General features: G+C 36.5%; 2 protein-coding genes and 2 long non-coding RNA genes across 5 annotated transcripts; 2 read left to right on the forward strand and 2 right to left on the reverse strand.

Annotated features, from left to right (window-relative positions):
• The first annotated feature begins 1,219 nt into the window (after window positions 1-1,219).
• On the forward strand, window positions 1,220-1,689 carry LOC113300448. The gene is made up of 3 exons (XR_003335801.1): window positions 1,220-1,233; window positions 1,386-1,477; window positions 1,611-1,689. It is a non-coding gene; the product is annotated as an uncharacterized LOC113300448 (long non-coding RNA).
• Window positions 1,690-7,911: 6,222 nt separating this feature from the next.
• Window positions 7,912-9,675, reverse strand: LOC113292855. Its single transcript, XR_003331908.1, has 3 exons — window positions 9,478-9,675; window positions 8,727-9,037; window positions 7,912-8,566 (listed from the first exon to the last, which is right to left on the reverse strand). It is a non-coding gene; the product is annotated as an uncharacterized LOC113292855 (long non-coding RNA).
• An 804-nt stretch (window positions 9,676-10,479) lies between these two features.
• Window positions 10,480-13,146, forward strand: LOC113297982 (uncharacterized protein At5g39865-like). The gene has a single exon (XM_026546607.1). The coding sequence runs from the start codon at window positions 11,481-11,483 to the stop codon at window positions 12,816-12,818; it is 1,338 nt and encodes a 445-aa protein (XP_026402392.1). The 5' UTR covers window positions 10,480-11,480; the 3' UTR covers window positions 12,819-13,146.
• A 1,051-nt stretch (window positions 13,147-14,197) lies between these two features.
• On the reverse strand, window positions 14,198-16,949 carry LOC113297983 (binding partner of ACD11 1-like). Of its 2 annotated transcripts, none has more exons than XM_026546610.1 (5): window positions 16,826-16,949; window positions 16,511-16,674; window positions 15,726-15,801; window positions 15,503-15,619; window positions 14,198-14,837 (listed from the first exon to the last, which is right to left on the reverse strand). In XM_026546610.1, the coding sequence occupies exons 2-5, from the start codon at window positions 16,624-16,626 to the stop codon at window positions 14,415-14,417; spliced, it is 732 nt and encodes a 243-aa protein (XP_026402395.1). In that variant the 5' UTR covers window positions 16,627-16,674; window positions 16,826-16,949; the 3' UTR covers window positions 14,198-14,414. The 2 variants fall into 2 exon arrangements, with proteins under 2 accessions (XP_026402395.1, XP_026402394.1); XM_026546609.1 differs by having other exon boundaries at window positions 14,198-14,846.
• Between the last annotated feature and the right edge of the window lie 4,706 nt (window positions 16,950-21,655).

The raw sequence follows: 21,655 nt of genomic DNA on the forward strand, positions 1-21,655 counted from the left end.
GATTGTTGGAACTGGAGGAAGAGACTCATTATCTTGCCACACCAAGTTTTCTCCATTCGCAAGGTAACTCCTTTTCTGATGACTTTTTATACGGAATTGACACTATATTGTTTTCTTATGTTCATTTTCTTCATTATTTACTGGCCGCGAATATTTTCAAGCTCTGATTTTTAGCAAGGGCGTTCGTTGGAGCTGAAAGTGACACAGACAATACTCATACTCAAACAGATGAAGCACTCAAACAACAGAATGAGTCTTCCGAACCTGCTGCTCTGATGGTTACTGACATTCATGGTAATGGTCATTACTGTGCCTAATCAGCCGACTTTGATGAAATAATCAGTTATGCCAGACATTTTCATGCTGATTTCACTTCATGGTAATGGTCATTACCATGCCTTATCAAACGAGTTCCTTAAGCTTTTACCATTACTGTAAATTTTCATAATCTCATTCTATTTAAGAAAATGACTTTATCGTGCTAAGAAATGTAAAAAATACTTACCACTTACAAGAAACTCTGTCATAGTTCAGCTCTAAAATTACAGTTCAGCACAGTTACAGTGCACATAAAATTGTTTTTTGGATAAACAAGTTTTGTTCTAATCTAATAAAACAGTTGAAAATGTGGGTGTTCTAATGGTTGACAAGGAGGTGAACAAGGCAGATACAACTTCAATCATGGTAATTGTTATGAAAGATTTTCAAATTTTAAATTATGCGATGCTATGTATATTTGCTTATTTAATAGTTATCTTGAACTAGAAAATGATAAGTGTTCTTACGGGACAAGGAGTTGGGCAGAATGGGCCAGTACATGCATTGCAAAAAGGACACGGAAAGTATGCTTTGGAGTCCAGCGTGTAACACAGATTGCATGACGGAACCAAGGTAAATGGGTCCCTACTGGAACTCAAATATATGGCATAGTCGTAACATTATCAAACATGCAATGGACAACATTCATCTGTTAACTGTTGCTAACCCAATTCAAATCATTGTTGATGTAGTTATTAATCGGTATCTGGAAAACTGCAAAGTAATACCTCATAAGATGAACTTAAATTGGTTTCCAGTTGTTCATTGTCCGTTGATAAACATTTTCAATCAATTTGCAGCATAATAAGGGAGGATGGGGGTCGTGGTTTTATACGAATAGCTGAGTATGAAGATGAATTTGGTAATTCATCTAAAGGGTGAAAACTATGTAAGCAGTGGGACTCCTATGCAGTGGTAAGAACCATTATGATCTACTCCGAGAGAGTTTATTAGATGTATTCAGAAAATAGTGTACTCCTTGAATTGTTCTCTGCAGAAAATTGCTTGAGATGTACTATTTGAATTTCTATATGCGGGAAATTGCTTGAGATGTTTGCTTCATCCAGGGCATGATAGTTCGCGTTGAATTGTCTGCGTGAGAGAAACAAATGGATGTACCCGTGATTGTCTTGGGGTACTAGAATGTTAGTTTGGCCAGGTAATATATCCTTCCCTGTTTGTTGTTTCTTAAATATCATTCCCTATTTGCATGTTTGCGTGTTGCGTGCTTCTATTTGAGCATTTACATTTATGTAAGGAAAACTAATTGGATTGCATCCATTTTTTATTAGTCGTGAAAAGCAAGTCTTGATATACAATGGACAGAGCACAATCATCATGAGGACAACGAGAGAGGAAGGAGAAACTGAATATATTTCGGTTTATATATACTGGAGCATTTCGACAAGGGGAGATATTTAGTTTACCATGTGGATTAATATTGCATTAAGGGCTTGGTATGGTATTAACACGTACAAGAAAGGTGTGTTTAGTGTAATTATTAAGATCTTAGACTACCAAAAGATTAAATGAAACTCTGTAGTCGAATGTTGTAATTCGATTGAAAATTGGATTTAAATGTAAACCTCAATATTGTAAATTAATATTTAGCTGCACGATTTAAGTTCTTGGTTACGACCCAATAATAACTAATAATATTGAAAGTTAGCCAGCAAATTCGATAGTCTTGCACTTTTCAATTTTATGTAATTTTTGAAATTTTCAGATCATTGGGTTGATCTAAAATGGTTAGTATTTGACCTCTTGCTTATTTTAATTTTTTGGTTGATCATTGGATTTGGTAGTAACTCATTATGTAAGTAATAACAATATTTCTTTAAATCCCGTGTTGTTGCGGGAACTCTCTACAGTTCACCCAGATGAGCATCGCGACGGAATGAGACGAAGCCACGCCACACCAAATGAAAGATTCTAAGACCAAATCAGAAATCCACACTAAATTAAAAATCCTAAACGACGGGCGAGGCGAAGCCGACCCATACCCAATCAAAAATGTAACACGATCGGAAAAGAGGAAGTCCCGCGACATCAAATTAAAAATGCAGACGGGGCGAGACCAAGCCGAGCCACACCAAATCAAAACCCTAAGTGACGGGACGAGGCGAAGCCGAGCCACGATCATTTGAAAATGCGACATATTTTTAATGAAAATGTTTAAAAAAAAGATGCCCGTAACGTAGCACGGGCACAAAATCTAGTTTTCTTAATTAATGCTCGTATACTCAGGAGTCAGGTCAGCTGCTACCATTTGAGAAGAGATCGCAAGGTATTCTTCAGATTGTCTATTGTTTATCGGTACTGAGCTATTCCAAGTCATAAATACTAATAGTGGTTGTTTTCCTCAGGCCCAACTGCTGCGTTTTGATCGACATATATCTAAAGCACCTTTCTGGGCTTACGTATGGCTCTTCTGTATTGCATATATGCATCTTTATTTCGCTATCTTCGCCAACTACGGGTAGAAAGCACCAGGTTTGGCTCTTTTAGAACCGAATGTTATGATCATGAAAATGCATATCTATTTCTTTACGTCTCAGTCTAGGTTTTGGTCATGCAGCTTCGCGTTCAGGTATGCAAACAATAACTTTTTGATGTATATCTTCGCAAGGTATGCAAACAACTGGTGCTTCTCATATATTAGGCTGTGCCAGATGTTTGATTGTAACAACACTTGCTGTTTCTGAGGTATCCACAGTAGGATTTTCCTCTTTATTGAGCAAAGTCTATTATTGTTAATCTGTCTTGAATCAGTAAGGCGGATCACCTATTTGTCAGTGCTTGACTAGAAATTTCTTGCGAAGATATACAGTTCGAATCGAAGCCTGTATCAGCTTCTCATTAATTAATGGCTGCTATTAAGAATTTGGGTAAAAAGAATCAGATTTTCATTATCCGCAAACCGCAACTGAGAAATTTTCCTCCACCTAACCAATTAGTCTTGTTGCTGATTGGTTGTGTAGGGGAAAGCATGAATATATAACACTACAAGATGCTTAACGTATAATGTACATTGAATGTGTGTGTACGTGTACGAGGAGGGGATCTGCAACAGACATTCCCATCGATAATTATAATTAAAATCTTAGTTTATAATTTATCATAATTAAAGAAGTATATCTTCTTCTCGAACTTCCAAGACATTCCTAACTTATTTCATAAACAAGATCAAATCGCACCTTTTATCTTTTAAGAAGAAGAAGAAGAACAGTTGGAAGCACGTCTTTTCTTGGCCATAAACAATCCGAACCGGTGCGCCAAACACAACGTAAACATTACACGTGGGACCCTTTTGTAACACATCCCGCGCGAAATGTGTAAAACTCACATCTCCTTTAAAAGTTTTAAAGGTTTTTGTAATTCGTTGCAGAAATGGACAGTCCAGTCGGATTTTGGCTCGAAGGTGCATGAATGACATGATTCATGAGTGCGCCCTCTGAGTCCTGGACTCCTAATTTGGTAACTCAGCATTAGGCTTAGTCCTATGAGTGATAATTTAGCAGCTAGATGGATATTCGAAATAAGTTAATAATGCTGGCTGTACCTACACCAAGTCATTTCACCGCCAAAAGTAACCGAGAAAAATGTTGGTCTCCTTTAGCATGCGGCGATTTTATTTAATTTACAATGTCCGGGTGCATAAGTCTAAACTCCGCAGCTAATTAGTTTTGGTTTGGCTTTTTAGTGGATTCTAGACTTCCGTGAACTTGTAACCAAGGCCCCAAGAAAAAAAAGGAATTCATTTAATACAATCAACCAGCACGAGCTCCGGAAAACTTTACCCCAGCTAGCCAAGAGCCAACTACTTCAAGAGTCCACTAGAGTATAGACGTCGAAAATGAGTCATTAACCGTGTGAGAAGACAAAAATATAACGTGTTGTGTGTAAAGTCAAATTGACTCCAGAGTACAATCAGAGATTCAGAGGTGTGTTCTCGGTCGTATATTGAAGTTCTTATCGAGAAATATGGAACGGCTCAGGCTAAAATGGGAAATAATAAATAAGAACAAAAAAAACAACAGGAAGCCAACAACATATCATCTAAGAGTTAGTGTCAAATCGGTTATGACCCAATCTCCAGTGAAACAAGGCGAGAGAATGGCTGGAAAAATTCGAGGTTAAAAATCTGAGGTGATCCTTCGTTATCGATCACACGCGTTAGTGATCCTAATTAATCTGCAAAGGAATATTTTTCCAGAAAATGGGCTATATAGCTAAAATTGGGTGTTTCCTGGGCCATATGGACAGTTAGGATTCGGCCTGGGTCAAATGTCCAAAGGAATCTTTAAATATTGAGTTTACGTTACTGCCCTTCATATCACAGAAACTCCCTCTTCAAAAAAACTTCACCATCACAACCAGCTCCGCCAATTTGCCATTACAGACAAAACCCAATTTCAGTTTCTTCAAAATTCTCATACCACCAATCAAATCCATCTCTATTTCTCAACCCACTTTCAGTTTCTTCAAAATTCTCATACCACCAATCAAATCTATCTCTGTTTCTCAATCCACAAAAAAGAACAACCAAAATTTCCCATAAAAAACTCATCTTTCGAGCTTCTTCTTCATCACCATCTACTGGGGATTTTGAAAATGAGTCTAATAATTTGTTTTGGTCTAGAATTTCTCACTCAATTCGTCGTGGATCTGAACGATTCTTCTCAAGTTTTGGTAAATCAGTGAAAAAGAAACTGGGTTTGATTTAAATGAAGCTAATAGCAAAGTGAATTTGTTTGTTAGTAATGTGAAAAACAAGGGTGGAGCTGCAGTGAATGAATGGAGTTAGGGTTTGCTTCTTCGGGTAAATCAGATGAAGAAATTGTGAATTGATAAGGGTTTCTGAAGATTGAGAGGATGAAATTAAGATGGGTTCGATCTGTGAATCCGTGATCTGAGAGCTTCCACAATTAAATTGATTCGAGACTGTGTAGTTGATGGGTTTAATGGCCGATTGAGTTCAAGAAGATGAAGTTGCAGAAATTGATATGGGACTGAACTTAGTTACAGCAGTGGAAGATTGAGAAGCAGATGGGATAGAAGGAGGAGCAGCAGATGCTGCTGTTGAATCTAAAACGAAATTGTAATGGTTTTGAGGTTGGATATGTGATGGCTTGCAGTGAGGTTATGAACTTGAAATTCATGGTTTGACTCAACAGAGGAAACGGGGGTTTGAAGCTGCTTCCGATTGAATGCAATGGTGGTGCTGAGCATTAAAAATTTTCTTCCATCAATTTCACTGGTAAGTTTCTTGATCCTATTGGTTTAACTTTTGTAAAATCCAGTTTAAAATTCATTGAATTTTGTTTGTATGTAATTAGTTTCATCTGGGTTAAGCTTGTGTAAAATCTGGATTGACCTGAAATTGCTTTTATCCATTTTATACTAGGATGAAACCAGTATCATCCTGTTTTGGATTGACCTGAAATTATTTTCATCCATGTTATACTAGGATGAAACCAGTATCATCCTGTTTTGGATTGACCTGAAATTATTTGCATCCATGTTATACTAGGATGAAACTGGTTTCATCTAGTTATAATATGTGATATAATTACGTTTTCGTCAAAATACTCAGGATGAAAACTAGTTTCATATAATTTATTCATTGATGCACCATTTTCGTCCGAATACTCAACTATAAACCAATTTCATTTAGTTGTAAACTTTCATATAGCTGTATTTTCACCAAATGTGCAGGATGAAACCAATTTCATCTAGTTGTAAACTATAATATAATTGTTTTTTGTCAAAATATGCAGGATGAAAACTAATTTCATCTAGTTATAGACTATGATATAATTGTACTTTTATCGGAATATGCTGAATGAAATCAGTTTCATCTCGTTTTGAAGGTGCGGCTGCAGGATTGGACCGAGCTTGGTTGCAGTTGAAACTGAGACTAAGAAGATGTTGTTCTTGCTGATAAACAGATGAATTCGAGGTTGAGTTGTTGTTGCTGGAAGATTATGATGATGAATTAAGAACAGGTTGGTTCAGATTCAATGAAGATGGGTTTCTGAAATTTGTTGTCTTGATGTTGCTATTGAACTACAGGTCTGGATTGTTAAGAATCTGTATTGATGTGGCTGGCTCTTGAACACAGTGAAGATGGTGATGGAGTTGATGCATGTTGGCTTGGGTTGTAAACTGGTGGTATTGAGGTTCGGGTAGGATTTGAACTGAGTTTGTTGGTAGTGATGTCAAGAACAAGGAGTAGTAGTGGCTGCAGTTTTATGAAGTTTCAGTGGTGGTTAAAATGGGTTTTGAGTCTGCAATGGAAATGTGATGTTGCAGGTGAACAACAAATGTTCTGCAGCTAATGGTCTGAACGGAGTTGTAATGGCTGATTATGAAGTTGAGGCTGTAAATGAATGTGCTATCGAATGCAGTGTCTGGAGTTGTGTGAGATTTGGACAGAAATGGAGTAAATGGGATTCTCTGTGTTGATGGATGAAGATTGCGTATGAATTGCAGGCCAAGCATTGGAGCTGGAGCATGAAAGATGAATGTTAGGAGATATTACAAAGATTTGAGCAGAGATTGACAAGAAGATGCAGGTACATGCAATTGCAGGTTAATTGATTGTTGCAGTTATGATAGGATGGTTAGAGCCGAGACGAGGAATACAGTGGTGGTGATTTCGTATGAGATTGCATATTATGGATCTGGTGCTAGTTTGAATTAGAAAAGAAAAGTTATAGCTAAAGTTGCAGGATGATTTTACTGAGATAGTGATTATGTTGCGGGTTGAGATTGCAGCTGACCTAATGGTGCTGGTGAAACATGGATGAGCTGGTGAAGTTTTGAAGTGGATGATACAATGGCATGAATAATAGATTTCAGGTTTGCTCGATTTGTGGAGTTTTCAAGGGAGTTACATAATGATTTGAAGAGAATCAACTGATTCTGGTATTGTTTGTTCATGGGGTGTAGTCTAAGGAAGAAGATGATCACAAAATGAGTACACCTTGTATATGGAATACTCAATGATGAAAGTAGGTAATGGAAATTGAATAAGGACTAACAATGCAGTTTCATTTCAATTTTTTAGCAATAAGTCGCAACAAAAAAAATATTAATGTAAATTAAGTTTAAGTTTTTTGTTTGTAAAAACTTTATCTTTTCATGTGTTTATGATCACCTGGATTCATCCATGGATGTATATTTCTTAATTGCAGGTCAATTAATACGAAAAATTTACTTAAATTAATTGTAACTTCATGATATTTCATACAATCTAGTCTGAATATGCAGGATGAAAACCAGATACATCTTGACAAAAAAGTATATTTTTGTTTGAATATGCAGGATGAAACTGGTTTCATCCAAGACAAAAAAAAAATTTCCATGAGTGTCCAGGATAAAAAAAAAATTGTTGAAATGATCAGGATGCAATTGGTTTCATCTTGTCCAAAAATCTGGGTTTTTCAAAATATGCAGGATGAAACCGGTTTAATCTGTGTTGTTCCTGAACTCATTCAAATTTTAGCATAAAAAAAATGAAGAGCATCTACGATTGAACATGAGTCAGTAGAATGCATAACTATAAATAGAATTTGGAAATTCAAAGCATCTGCAAGAAGTATATGAATAGAGTTAATGTTATTATTCAGTTGAATACATAAAGAAAACTGATCCATATGCCGAAGCTTACAGCTGCAGTACAACTTTTCAATAATAACAACGTTCAAAACATATTTTCAGTTCACGTTCAATCATCACCTGCACCTCAACCTATTTGCTTCATCAAGCACAAACATCAACATTTCCAACCAATTCAAACTGAAATCATTTAATATAGCAAACCCAGTTTCGTCTTAACCATTAAGCCACTTCTCCCTTAACATATTTGCATAACCACTAACTGTAATTTCTACTATGACCATCTCACCACTACTCCTTCCTCGAACTGACCACAAAATCAGTTACATTGCCTACGGTCGGTCCAAGCTTTTTGCTGCAACAGTATAGGAATTAAACTTTTAATGTCTCATGGATATGGAAACGAATCAACATCAGGCATCAATCTATTGAGTGTTCGCAACCATCTTCAATTCACAATCAATTTCATCCTGAACAACATAATCTTTCATGTACATCCATAATTCTTCTTCAACCCGGTGCTTATTCCAGCAGATCCCAGTTTAAGGCTCACATCGAGAAGCAAGTTGACTAATAAATCATGTTGCATCCATTTCATTATACAATGAATCATAATTTCTAACATCTGCGGATTATGAAAAGAAGTATACGAATAAGTAAGAAACAATGCTCTTATTATCAAACATTTACTGAATTCGCACTCAACAAAGTTATGCTATTATTCAAACTCTTTTACGAATTAATCTAATAATCTAGCTCATTCTTAGCTAGGTTTAGTTACTTACCAGAAAACTGACAGCAAGCACAACCCACCACCTTCAACACTTACCACGGAAAACCAGCACAATTCATCATTCCCATCAGCATTTGCCTCCCCCGCCAGCCCACACCACCCACATACTACTCAAAAATCTCCATCCTTGCCACTTAAAACTCACCCCACTACCCGCAACACTCGCCATCCTTACCACTCACAGTACAATCCACCATCTTCACCATACCCACCACCGACCAACAACATCTACCACTCCCCACCAACACCAGTCATCACCATCCACCACTCAACCCTCATCACTTCCTTCGCTACACATGAAAACTGAACAGTCCACAAACAACAGGTAAATAATTCAAAATCATATTGTTATCATACTGAACATGATTCAAAACCAAATTACACTAAAACAAAGCAAATGTTATTGTTTAATCTTAATTTGGTACTCCATTCAGACAACCCTAAAAAAGCATGAACAAAACCAAAAATTTCAAAAAAGAAAATCACATTAACTAATGAAACTTCAAATTATAATGAATTGGAGAATTATTGCATTAGAATCTGTGTCAAACTTGCCATAAGAGGAAATCAAAATTAACTCATATGTCGACAGTGGATTTGACTTGCAGGGAATTCGAACAAAACCCAACTCCTAATTCTTCTCAAACTCTCAAATACACCGGTTTAATCTCAAGTATTTTGTTTAAATATTGATAGAATCAAACTATGTATCGATTTTTTCAAAATACTAAAATCAAACTTACTGATTTGCATAGAGGTTGGAGAAAAGTATAATACTAAATCGAACGACGATTGAAACAAAATTTTGAAGATTGAGTTCTTCAGATCGACATCTCAAAACTGGAGCTCCTTAGTTTACATATCGACACCAACACCACACCACTACCCATTCTCTGAATAAAAAGCATGTTCTTATTTGGATCGAAGCTTTCCGCAAAGCATTTAAAGAAGATAGGGGTATATTGGTCTGTTCTGGTTAATTAATAAAAAAAAAAATTGGGTGAAATATCCAAAATGGATAATTGAACAATATATTTCTGATTTTTGGCTATATAAAAAGTATCAAAAGTTAGATATTTATATCACCCACAAATTATTTGTTTTGGTCTTTTTGACCAATTTTGTGATATTTTTCTCCGTAGATAAAGACTTTGTGATTGCAATTTCGTGACTTCTGTCGGCCCACTAGCTCGGTTTACTTTTAACTACTAGTTAGCTGACTATTTAATGAAACCTTACCATCAAGCAACGGCTGGCAATGGCATTCTGATAGTAGCACATTAGACTGTCATTTTACCACCCCACTGCTAGAATGTGGAAGCAATTACTACACTCAAAAGTGAGATTAACCTAATTGCTAATCATTTTCAATTGGATAAATCGTAAAAATCTACCACATCCGTTTTTCCGGAAGGAAGGATGGATCAATAACAAGACATGGAAACAAACAAATCTAGATGACAAGGAAATTCTTAGGTTCCGCGTAACTAAAGCCGTTCATAGAAAATAAAAAAATAAGCGCCCCGCAACGATGTCAAAATAATACTCACCGCCCGTATCGGACGTTTCCTAAAAGACAGAAGGTTCCATTTAGCCTACAGTTTACCAAGTCATGATGAAAAATAACAGCAAAAACCGAGTAGAAAAAAATACTAGTTGCACAAGTACAACCAATACTTTCTTCTTAAAGTTTACTTTCTCTCTTTCTAGATTCTAGAAGTCTAAATTGGAGTGAGTGACAGAGAGAAAGAGACTTACATATATATTAAATAAGAACACTTCTTTGAAGATTCAAAGGGTACTGTTCCCAGAATTTCATCGCCACTTAGATTGTCTTAAATATTAGACGGATTAGATTATACAGAGAGTGATAGAGACTTGTGTTTTGATTTCTTCAACTATTTCTAACCCAACAATTCCACCAACCCCACTTTTGTTTTTAAACCTATTCTCTTCAGAGAATTCTTTTTGACAGAGAAATTGATTAGTTGGTAACAGAATTGATTTTTTATCTTGAGGGGGTTTTCACTTTTGGCATACAATGGTGGACTTGGATTTCTTAATGTAAAGCCTCTGACTTTTCCATTCCTTCCTTCTTCATTCTCTCCTCTTTCCCCAGCAGAGAGAGGTTTTAAAGAAAAACCATTTACACATAAAGATTGGATTTTTTGAGGAATTCATGAACTAAGAAAAAAAGGGTCTCTGTTTCTTCCTCTTATTCTTCTTCTTTGTCAGAGAGATTATGGAATCAGTTGAATTAAACAAATATCATCATCATCAAGGTAATTATGGGTTTTAGATGTATTTAATTCTGGATTTTTGCACAAATTCCAAGATCAGAAACATATCTGTTTGAGTTTCTTACTTGAGGGTTGAAAGATCAGATATTTCCAGGGGGGGTTTGTTTCATCAAGGTATTTCTCATTCATTTCCCAGTTTATTAAAATTGCTAACACATTTTTGATTGTTAGTAATACTTTTTTTCTGATTTGAAGTTTCATTTAAAGCTCAATCAGTTTCCAATTTAGCTGTTATCAGATCTAAATCCTCATAATAAATTCATCAAAAAAGAAAACCAAATCCAAACCCCCTTTGTTTCATATAAAGTAAGTACCTTTGCCCATCAATAATAACAGTTAAAGACTGCGTCAGTCAGCCATCTGAGTTTGTCTGTCTTTCCTAAATTCATCCCTGTTAGGCTTTATAATAATCTCTATCAATTTTTTTTCCCAATCAAATTCTGGAAATGGGTTGTGCAAGTTCAAGTACTAAGAAATCTTCATCGCGATGCCAACACTGTCAAAATCCTCTTTCTCGTAGTCATTCCATGCCAATTCACCATCCGGCTCAACGTAAAGGTGATAGCTATCATCTTGTAGCTCTTACCTCTACTACATTGGGTTCTCTTAAACTCGATTCTATTGATCATCATCATTTAGATGGTATTACATTTAGTGGAAGCTATCAAGATGAGTATGACAACAGGAACTATGAGAATAGTGATGGCAAGATTAATGAATTCTCGGCGGAGGTAATTCAGGCAAAGACTTGGTCTAATATGATAAACGAGACGATACCTAAAGCTATTTCAAGAACACCGATCAGAACACCTCCTGGTGAACCTGAAACAATCAATTCTTGGGAGTTAATGGAAGGTTTAGAAGATGAACATAGCCCACTTCGTCTTCCTCCGAATCTTCTGAATAGGTGTGTGTCTTATCATGGGTCTACAAATTACAGTTCTAAGATGGTGGATCAAGAGGAACAACATTTACAAAAACCACAAGAAGTTTATGAACCCACCACACCAACACTACAAGAAAATGAGTCTGCCTCACCGAAACCAATATGGCTAGAGCATGAAGATATTGATGCAAACTCAAATTCTAAGATAGTCGCTGAAGATTTTGATCCAGAAATGATCTCTACATTAAGAAAAGCACTGGAAGAACTATCTCCGAATAATACAGTGATTAATCCCAAGACACCGCAGGAAAATGAGAAAGTGGCCAACTCTTTGTTCTCAAAAAAGATAAGCAATGCAGTTGCACCAGCAAAATGCCCACCAGATGGTGAGAATAAGGTGGTGATATACTTCACAAGTCTTCGAGGGGTAAGAAAGACGTACGAGGACTGCTGCAATGTAAGAGTCATACTGAAAGGATTTGGATATCGACTTGACGAGAGAGACGTATCGATGCATAGTGGTTTCAGAGATGAATTGAAAGAACTATTGGGAAGTGAATACAGAGGTGTGTTACCTAGAGTTTTCGTGAAAGGAGACTACATTGGCAGCAATGAGGAAGTAAAACAATTACATGAAGACGGAGAATTGGAGAAGTTACTACGAGGTTGTGATATTGATGATGGAGTCTGTGAAGCCTGTGGAGATGTAAGATTTGTACCATGTGAAAGATGTTCAGGTAGTTGTAAGATCTATTATGAAGAAGAATGCGCCACTGACTATGATGATGAATTTGATAGCGAAGACAGAGAAGAATGTGAAGAGGATGGTGGTGGATTTCAAAGATGTCCTGATTGTAATGAAAATGGAATTGTCAGATGTCCTGTATGTTGTTACTAGCAAAGGGAAGAGAAGCTGCTCAGCTATGTGGTTTTGGTTTTTCAAGTGATTTTTCTTATTAATTGTTGTATAGTTGAAGATCTTTCAGATGAACATAGGAAGTGATTTGAGTGAGATTGATTCAGGAAAAAGGACTAATAAGTTTGTTTGTTTGTTTTTTTATTTTTAAATATCCCAATTTCTGGGTAATAAGCAGTATATACATTTCAGTTCTCTCCATTTTCTTGAGAGAAATGTTGAATTACTCATTCATGAATATGTAATTTGTAATTGTTCAGTGGAAATGAGACTTGTTTCTTGTTTATATATGATATATAATCTTCTTGTTTTTCAAGTGTTTGACATGAATCAATTTTCACCTGTTTACATTTCTGCATATGGTGCTAAAATGAGTCTGAACTGGGTCTCTCTCTGAGAGAGTGACGCCAATTGCAAGACGTTCAGCGTGGTCCGAAAGTTTGGTTTTTCGGTATCAATTCTTTTGTTATTTTGTTTATTAAGAGAATTGTTTATGACTGAGAATGACTAAGAAGTTGATGTTCAAACCCCCACCCCTTCTAAATACCAAATCAAACAAGACTCGTTCAAACAATAGCTTCGCCATTACTAGGAATTTTTGGTGGGTTCATTTTGTCTTGATTCCTAACTGCCCCGAATAAGTGCAAAGATGTACCAATCAATAGTCTTTTCCTGTAGCTTTCTTTTAACAAAATTAAGAGAAAAGCAGAAGATTATATCAGCATGTACCGAAAGACTAGTAAAACAGCGTAACCATGCTTTCATAATGTGTCATCATTTTAGAGAAAGACTCCCCAGATCCAACACCATGTGAACCAGCAGAATTCTGAGTAAAGGTAAAAGGTAAGAACTTTTAAGTCTTTTGAGTCCTATTATTAGTGATGATGGACACTTCTATGTGAAAGCTAAAGTGAGAATGTACAATGCATCATGGTCCATCATTCGTACCATCTTAAAGGAAAGAAGATATTACAATCTACACATTAAACTAGCAAGGTTTGGAGGCATTTATCATCCACAATGGATAATATCTGTATCTTTCCACCAAATCATCTGATGGACCAGGGTTCGAATTTAAATCTGAGATTTACGTTGAGCCTAATATCTCAACCAACAGATTATGATGGTGGTGTAGTTGGCGCCATATGGCACTGAGTTACCCCAGTGGCCCTATGTAGTGCAAGGGAGCAATGCAGTATGTTTCATCAGATCTATAAAAATAAGTTAAATTAAGGAACGGAAAGGTGGAATGGCCCATCATCATTATACATGAAGGCAGATGTTGGTCAGAAAGTTGTGGGAATTTTAATAGAAATTGAAGATAGCAACAATGTCAGTCAGAATACGGATGGTGCCCTAAATTTCTTAATAACACATTCTTATATATATTTGTATGAAGTATTAACTGTGAGAAGATGCAATATTTTCAGCACCCCAAATAGGTTACTACACAAACATAGCATCAATATATACATCTAATAATAGCAGAACTGCTTATACGAGTACGTATCGGACTATTTAAAATATTGCAACATTGAAATACGTAAGTTATACTTGGCCCAGATTATCTAAATTCTTTCACTTTCCACTGGCCTGATTACCTAAATCAGCTGCGGCTTTGGCTGCTTTAGCAAGAGCATCAGAAACACAAAGTGCTCCCCATGAAAAGTAGCTGCTGTTGACAACAGTGGTGGCTGCTGCTGCTGCTGTTCTTCCCGCTGCAGAGAAGGCTGACTTTGTGGTTTCCGATACTCCATACCTGTTATCAACAGATTTAACGGTCTCCAATCCCACACAGATTTTATCAGTCAGGCCAAATTTGTTGCTCATTTCAGCAACTTTGGCTGCTGCAGTAGCTGAAACTTGATGAGTTTCATCAATTTCTTTGGCCTTGCTCAATGCTTCTCTTCCCAGTACATATCCCTTAGACAACATGGTTCTAACTACATCCTGAGCCATCATTACTGCTTCCCCAGTAGTAGGAACAAAGTGGGCATCTCTCTGGGTACTCTAAGATGATGAAAATTTCAAAATCAATTACTAGCTTTATAGAAATCGGGCTATTGCAGTTTCTAGTAATTCATCATGGAAGTACTGAGCCACAACCTCAAGTTCTGAGGGAAAGCCTTATGGTGGATTGTTTTTTTCCACATCCAAGGGAATCTTACAAAAAAAACAAGTCTCATGGTACCCAAATTTCCTTGGAAATCAATGTTTCCAGCTCTGGGTCACCAGATATCTGGACCCAAAGTTGGAAACAAACTCACAAGATGAAGCATCAAGTATTGGGTGTAGTGATATTCCTAAAGGGAGATGTACAAATCTTGTAATTAGGAATACACTAGGAATCTCAACGAGATGTGAACCATAAAAGTTGGTATCCCAGGGATAGTGTTTATGGATGAGGCATCAATTTGTTTTTCCATATGTATGTTTTTGCCATAAGGCGTGCCCTTAAGATGCAATAGCTTCTAGATTGTATATTTGTACTAGACTTGTGATGGTCACCAAGTTTGTGAATGGATTTGAATATTTTACTCATCAAACTCAGAAAATTCTTGGGGAACCATTTCAAATTGAACTCTGGGTTTTGGAAGCGGTTAGCACTCAGCAAACTTACAGACTCATTAATGCAAAAAATTCTAAAGCAAAAGATAGATACTTACAGTTGAGCCACCATCTTCTTCTTCAATCTTCCATGATGGCCTATTCCAGAAATCAGATTCATCTCCACTCTGCCCCCAGCGAGTTATGCAGACACGCTGGTCAACAATCTCAGCTCCCTGAATTATCAAAATTCAAAGTCATTAAGAAAATAAACTTCCCTGAATAGAGTTGTGAGGGGAGAGCAGAGAAGAATAATAGAAGAGTTTACAACGAAAAACTCACACTGAGCAATACAGCAGTTTCCAGGGCATGGGCATCCTTGAATGTTACATAAGCAGTGCAAGCATATTCACCATATCTGTTGCAGACATACATAAGTAAATAAAAGTAAAAGGCAAATGAGGAAGTTGAGTGATAAAAGACATACATAACAAAGTGTAACCTCGCGTATCAAAAAGAAAAGTCGAGTGATAAATGGTTTCATGGAAGTGGTTGGTAGTAGGTTCACACTGTCATGCCCACGTATGAGGATTTTGATAGTCCACAACGAGAACTCAGATTTTGAGATAACTAATAATTAGCAAAGAAAGAAGAGAGTACTTCCTCAAAGGATAGACCCTCCTCACTTTTATTCAAAATCAACGTATACAGTCTAATTAGAATGCTAGATCAGTTAAAACTATGGTACCGGGCAAGAGATGAATTGAGCAGTGAAACACCATATGTAGCAATTTCACTGCATTTGGCATTTGTTATCCCATACCCATCATAAAAACAATCCAGTACTACTAGTGGCTTGTGAAATCATACTATTAATCCCTAACAAATGAAGGATCTCTATTCCATCTTTCAACTATTAGAACTCGCACTAGACAGACTGAAACTGAATAACCAAAATATTGACTGAATTTGGGTTCATATTAAAGAACATTGCTACTGACCTACTGTAAAAAGAAAACCGAAGGAAAAACAGATAATAAATTGTCCATACCATGAATTTGGAGCTGGATAGGAGATATTAATTTAAGTAAAGAAGAATCTATATGATGTTTCGGAACAGCTAATACCTTATTATTTCGACATGTTCAATGGTGCCAGAAAAAGCAAAGAAATCATAAACATCTTTTTCTGTAGCACTAGGAGAAAGACTGGTAACCTCTACTGTATAGCCACTTGGGTTCATTACTTCGAAATTTATCGACTAAAAACTCTCGACTTGAGTCCTTAGAAACTGAAAGCAAAGTTAAGAACAGATACAACAGGTGAGAAATTGATTGCTTGATTATGCAAGAAAAATAGGTCATAAAATGAAGGTGAGAAAGAAACACAAGTGCCTGGTTAAATTGATTCTTAATCGGAGAAAGAAATGAAATAGAGAGAACCTTCAATAATTAGAGAAACTGAGTTAGGAATTCAAAATCTCTCCTCCAGTGAAATGGTGAATCATTTCCAAGAGAAGAATGAAGGTTGTTTTTAGGCATACCAAAAACTTTCAAGGCATACAAGATAGTTTTCCCATCCTATGTGACCTTATAAGGGGTGTTTATTGGATAGTTCAATTACCTGTATACTCTTGAACCTAAAATAAAAAAATTAACTATCCTAAACATTTCTTCTTCTTCTTCCTCCATCCAAATCACTTTCCTTTTCTCTCAGATTTTTTTTTCATCACCGTAATTAATTATCGATTCGTGAAAATTCGATCATCGGTTAAATTGAACTATATAATGGATCGTACAAAGAAAAAAGCAAACGTCGGGTGTTCTAAATCCTCTTCCAGTCCATGAATTAAAGAAGAAGAACCAATTGAAGATGAAGGTCTAAAAACTATAATTGAACCAGAAATTGAATCAGAAATTCAACCATTTAAAGCTCCAAATACTGAAATGAGGATAAGAAGGTATTCCCTACAAACCCAATCTTTTATTTGTTGTTTTTCATGGATTGAATGGGTTAAATTGCTAAAAACTTAGGGTTTTTGACGGTTACAGTAGCGGGTTCGGCTGATAATTGAGTTGAGTTTTGAGCCGAATTGTTCTTGAAATTTCATCCTGAAAGTGTCTATGAACAGTTCGGCTTAACAGTAAATGTCAATTTTTAGCCGAACCCCAAAATATGTATTAAATACGTCCCAGAACAGTGTCAGGTTCGGCTAATACCTTGCAAACCTTCCCGGCCGAACCTGAGAAGTGAAATTTACCCCAGGTGGTTGTCAGGTTCGGCTGACTCGATTAGATCACTTTCAAGCCGAACCTGTCTCTGTAAACACTTCGAAAATATTGATTTGTAGGCTCTAGGTTCGGCTAGCTCATGTTGTTGAGTTATCAGCCGAACCTTCTCTTTGCACACTCAAGTTTTTCAATCTTGTTTTGACCATAACTTTTTCGTCCGATGTCGGAATGACCTCATTCTTTTTGCGTTGTGTTTTTCTTTTCATTCTCTTGAAGTTGAAGATAAGATCTCATTGATTCTAATGAGTTTAATATGGACCTTGGTATTCTCCATCATTAGACTTCACTTTCTTAACACTTTTAGTAATTTTCACTTTTTTTGTTTGGATCGTCCTATGAAAAGGCTACACAATAGAAAACATATGTAATAAAAAACCTAACCCCTAAATGTGTATGAATTTAAGTGTTTCATGAAAAATCAGTATCATGTTCGGTTGATGTGATTTTTTGAATATGAGCCGAACTTGGAAAAATATATAGTTCGGCTGATACGATATTTAGAGTGAAAACCGAACCTAACTCTCATGAATAAATTCGGCTTGTTATTAGACTTTAATATAAGCCGAACTAGGATCTTGTAAATAGGTTGGAAGTTGGAAAATGAAGGTTCGGCGTATAACGTTAACAAATTCAGCTAGCCGAACTGTTCATCAATTTAGTGGGTTCGCCTTATATTTTCAAGCCGAACATAGTCCTGGTTCGCTGAACCATGATGAAAAATACAATTTTTTGATGATTTCAAGCTAAAAAAGTGAGATTAAACATAAAATAGAAGTGTACATGTGTGTTAGAAGCATTGGGTTCCTCATCTATGTATTCATCATCTGGATTTGGATCATAAAAATCATCATCTTGAGTTTGAGTTTGTGTAAAATCATTCTTATAATCTAAGAAATCAGCCATTTCTGGATCATTGTTGTAGTTGATATGTATTTTCCTAGGTCTTTTAGATGAAGAATGACCCTCCTCATCTTCCATTGAATCAAGAATTTTTTTTTTCTTACTTTCTCCTTTTCCTTCTCTCCTTCTCAATAAAAACTTGATTTTTTCCCCAAATTTTTTCATCTACCCAAAACTTTATAATTATGAATTATCTTAATCACTAAACAAAAGTTTTAATCACTAATCCAGATTACTAACACTAATACAGAAAGGGCAGATTTGCCATTATAAAAAAATTTGGTTAAGGGGGTTTCTGATTTTGTTATTTGACATCCTTTTTTGTCTTTATTCAGTATTCCTAGAAAGATTTAGGTATGCCTAAAAACAGCCTTCTTCCAAGAGGCGAAACTCTTTCTCAAACTACGGAAATACCCCCAACTGCCCCCATTAGTTGCTTTCTCTAGAAGGAAATTTCATCAAAGGGCCCAAACATAATTTGGTGCAACACTGCATCACAAACACCAACGGACCAACCGTCAACAAGAACGATTACCGACTTATTAGGCCGGTTCCTACTAGGCCTGCACATCGGCCGGTCGGCCCGGTTTTTAGACAGAACCGTCCACCGAGCCGATCATAGGTCGGTGTTGGAATTTGAAACCGTCACCGAGCCGTCCACCCCTCGGCTCGGTTTTAAACCGCTCCCAGTCGGATCGGCCGGTCTCGGGTTTTCAGCCGGTTTCTGTCCAACAGATTCAATTCAATACAGAAATTTATCTCTTGATTTCATCTCCTCAATTAGTTTACTTTATTTATCTCATCAAACAAACCCAATAGAGATTCATCAATCAATTTACTTCAACACACAAGTTCATCTATTCAATTAGAAAACACAGTAAAATTAAATTTAAAAAAAAACTGTTTTTTTAACAACCCTAAATCAACACAGAGAAAATCAATTTCATCTAAAGAACAGTGGTTCATCAATACAATTAGAAAAGAATGTAAGATTAAAAAATGAAGAATTTTCTAAGAACCCTAAAATTGCAGTATTCAAATATCAATCTCTAATTTTGCTCAATCAAAAGATGGCGGTGCTGATGATGGTAGTGTAGCAGGTGATGGTGGTCACGATGGTGATGTAACATGTGCTATTGGTGTAGAAGGTGGTGGTGCAAACGTTATTGATGTTGGGAAACATGAAGAAGAAAAAGCAGTACTTAAAGAAGGATAATGTGGTGATTGTAGTGCTAGCCCTAATGGGGAGTGGTGGTGGGTGACAGTAGAGAAGAAGAAGAAGAAGAAGAAAAAGAGAAAAAAAAGGAGGCAGTGAGTTCCACTAGCCTAGGATTTCTAGTGTTTTTATATGTATGTGATAAAATGAAGGGCGGGGATTAAAACATATTATGAAATCAATGATCAATACTACAGACGGCTTATTCGGCTCAGCTCGACCGGCTTTTTAACAGATACCGTGCGCCGAGCCGACCATCACTCGGTTCTAACTTTCAATACCGTCGCCGACCGGAGGACATTCGTCACACCTCGGTTCGGCGCCGGTTCCGACGGTTCCGGCATGGTTCCTCAACCCGGTCGGTTTCCTGTGCAAGCCTAGTTCCTACGCACAGGATACATGATGTAGTTTCCCACTTTTGCACCAACAATGGATGTGGAAAAGTGGCAAACGTAATGGTCTAAGTGTCAAACATACCACTTATATGGTGTGAGAGGCTGACCAACGAGCAATAGAGTCGGCTCGATGATCAATGAAGCGTTCGATGGTCAGCACAACGGCAGTGATATAAAGACTATCGCTCGAGGCCATGTTCATTGCTAAGTCGTTCCCTATCCAACGGTCAGAAGTCCTCCCTCTATAAATACTTCACCTTAAATGCATTTCACCTCGTACCTTATCAAGTTTAAATTAATTTCAACATGGCTAGTGCTCGCTTCACCGAAAAAGAAGATGTTTCTCTAATTCGATGTTCGATATCAGGTGCAAGCAATGGAGATTTCAACTTAACCACTTTTAATTTATGAGATAGTGTATTCGAAAAGTTTATCGCATAGCCGGTGATGAAAATTCAATAAGAACAAATACGAGCATTCAACAAAGATTTTCCTTTATCAATGACGACGAAAGAGCGTATGCGCAAATTTTGTGGATGACAAAGGAGATCATTCTGGGTCATCCATCGACGAACTAGTGAGTATCTTGTATCTTAATAACATATTTCTTTTTTTAACAACTTAGTTTTATTTGATTAAAATCATGTTAACTTATTACTCCTAACTCAGTTTATTTGTTTTTTCAGAAAATTTGAGCTCATTCCAATTATTTTGAAGACAACAGAAGACAGTTTAAGCATGATTAATGCTATGAATTCTATAAGATTCATGTGTAAGGTATGTAATGTGATTGTCGCTTTTTTTTTAATTAAATGTTGGAACTTAATGAGATGTAAAACTAGTTTAGATTTGAACATTTATTTTAAGATAATTTTTATTAATAAAAACAAATAGATTAAATTAGAAAGAATGAAATTAAATTACATCTATAAACCATTGATTTTCCTGACCAATAAATATCAAATTGGTCATGTTTTGTGGATCAAGAGTGTTGTGCAACATAGCAGAGATCTCACTAGTTTGGGACTCACTTGGGGGTTGAGCCTCATTAGAATCGTCAAAACGTTGAAAACTAATGAGATCACTCGCGCGGAGGGGAACATGATAGAAATACGTAAATGGGTGACCTTAAAATGGTTGAAATGCTGATGTGATTATGGAAATTGGGGTACAGAGAGTAAATTACCTAACTGCTTCAATGTTCAAGCCTCCACCAGGCATCATAGTGTCAGTCGTTAATTGGTTAAACAAACTTCCAGGAACTGTTTCCATGTCAACGACTTCATCACCACCACGTACTTGAGTATCTAACACTATATTTAGAGTATAATTATCTACCACGAAATTTCGCATAGAACGAATTCTCAAACTTCATAGACTTCCATGACTTCAGCGACTTCTCGAACTTCGTTGACTTCCATCTCCATGAGTTGAGATTATAGCATGACTCGTAACTATAACACCACCACC

Source organism: Papaver somniferum, chromosome 7 (genome assembly GCF_003573695.1).
Source record: "Papaver somniferum cultivar HN1 chromosome 7, ASM357369v1, whole genome shotgun sequence".
Taxonomy (NCBI): Eukaryota; Viridiplantae; Streptophyta; class Magnoliopsida; order Ranunculales; family Papaveraceae; genus Papaver; species Papaver somniferum.

Bases quoted from the DNA above. Each gene is read 5' to 3' on its own strand.
- LOC113297982 (XM_026546607.1), top strand. From the start codon at position 11,481: ATGGGTTGTGCAAGTTCAAGTACTAAGAAATCTTCATCGCGATGCCAA.
- LOC113297983 (XM_026546609.1), bottom strand. From the start codon at position 16,626: ATGAACCCAAGTGGCTATACAGTAGAGGTTACCAGTCTTTCTCCTAGT. The intron at 15,802-16,510 runs GTATTAGCTGTT...TGTCTGCAACAG, and splicing joins GAACATGTCGAAATAATAAG to ATATGGTGAATATGCTTGCA. The intron at 14,847-15,502 runs GTAAGTATCTAT...TCATCATCTTAG, and splicing joins AAGAAGATGGTGGCTCAACT to AGTACCCAGAGAGATGCCCA.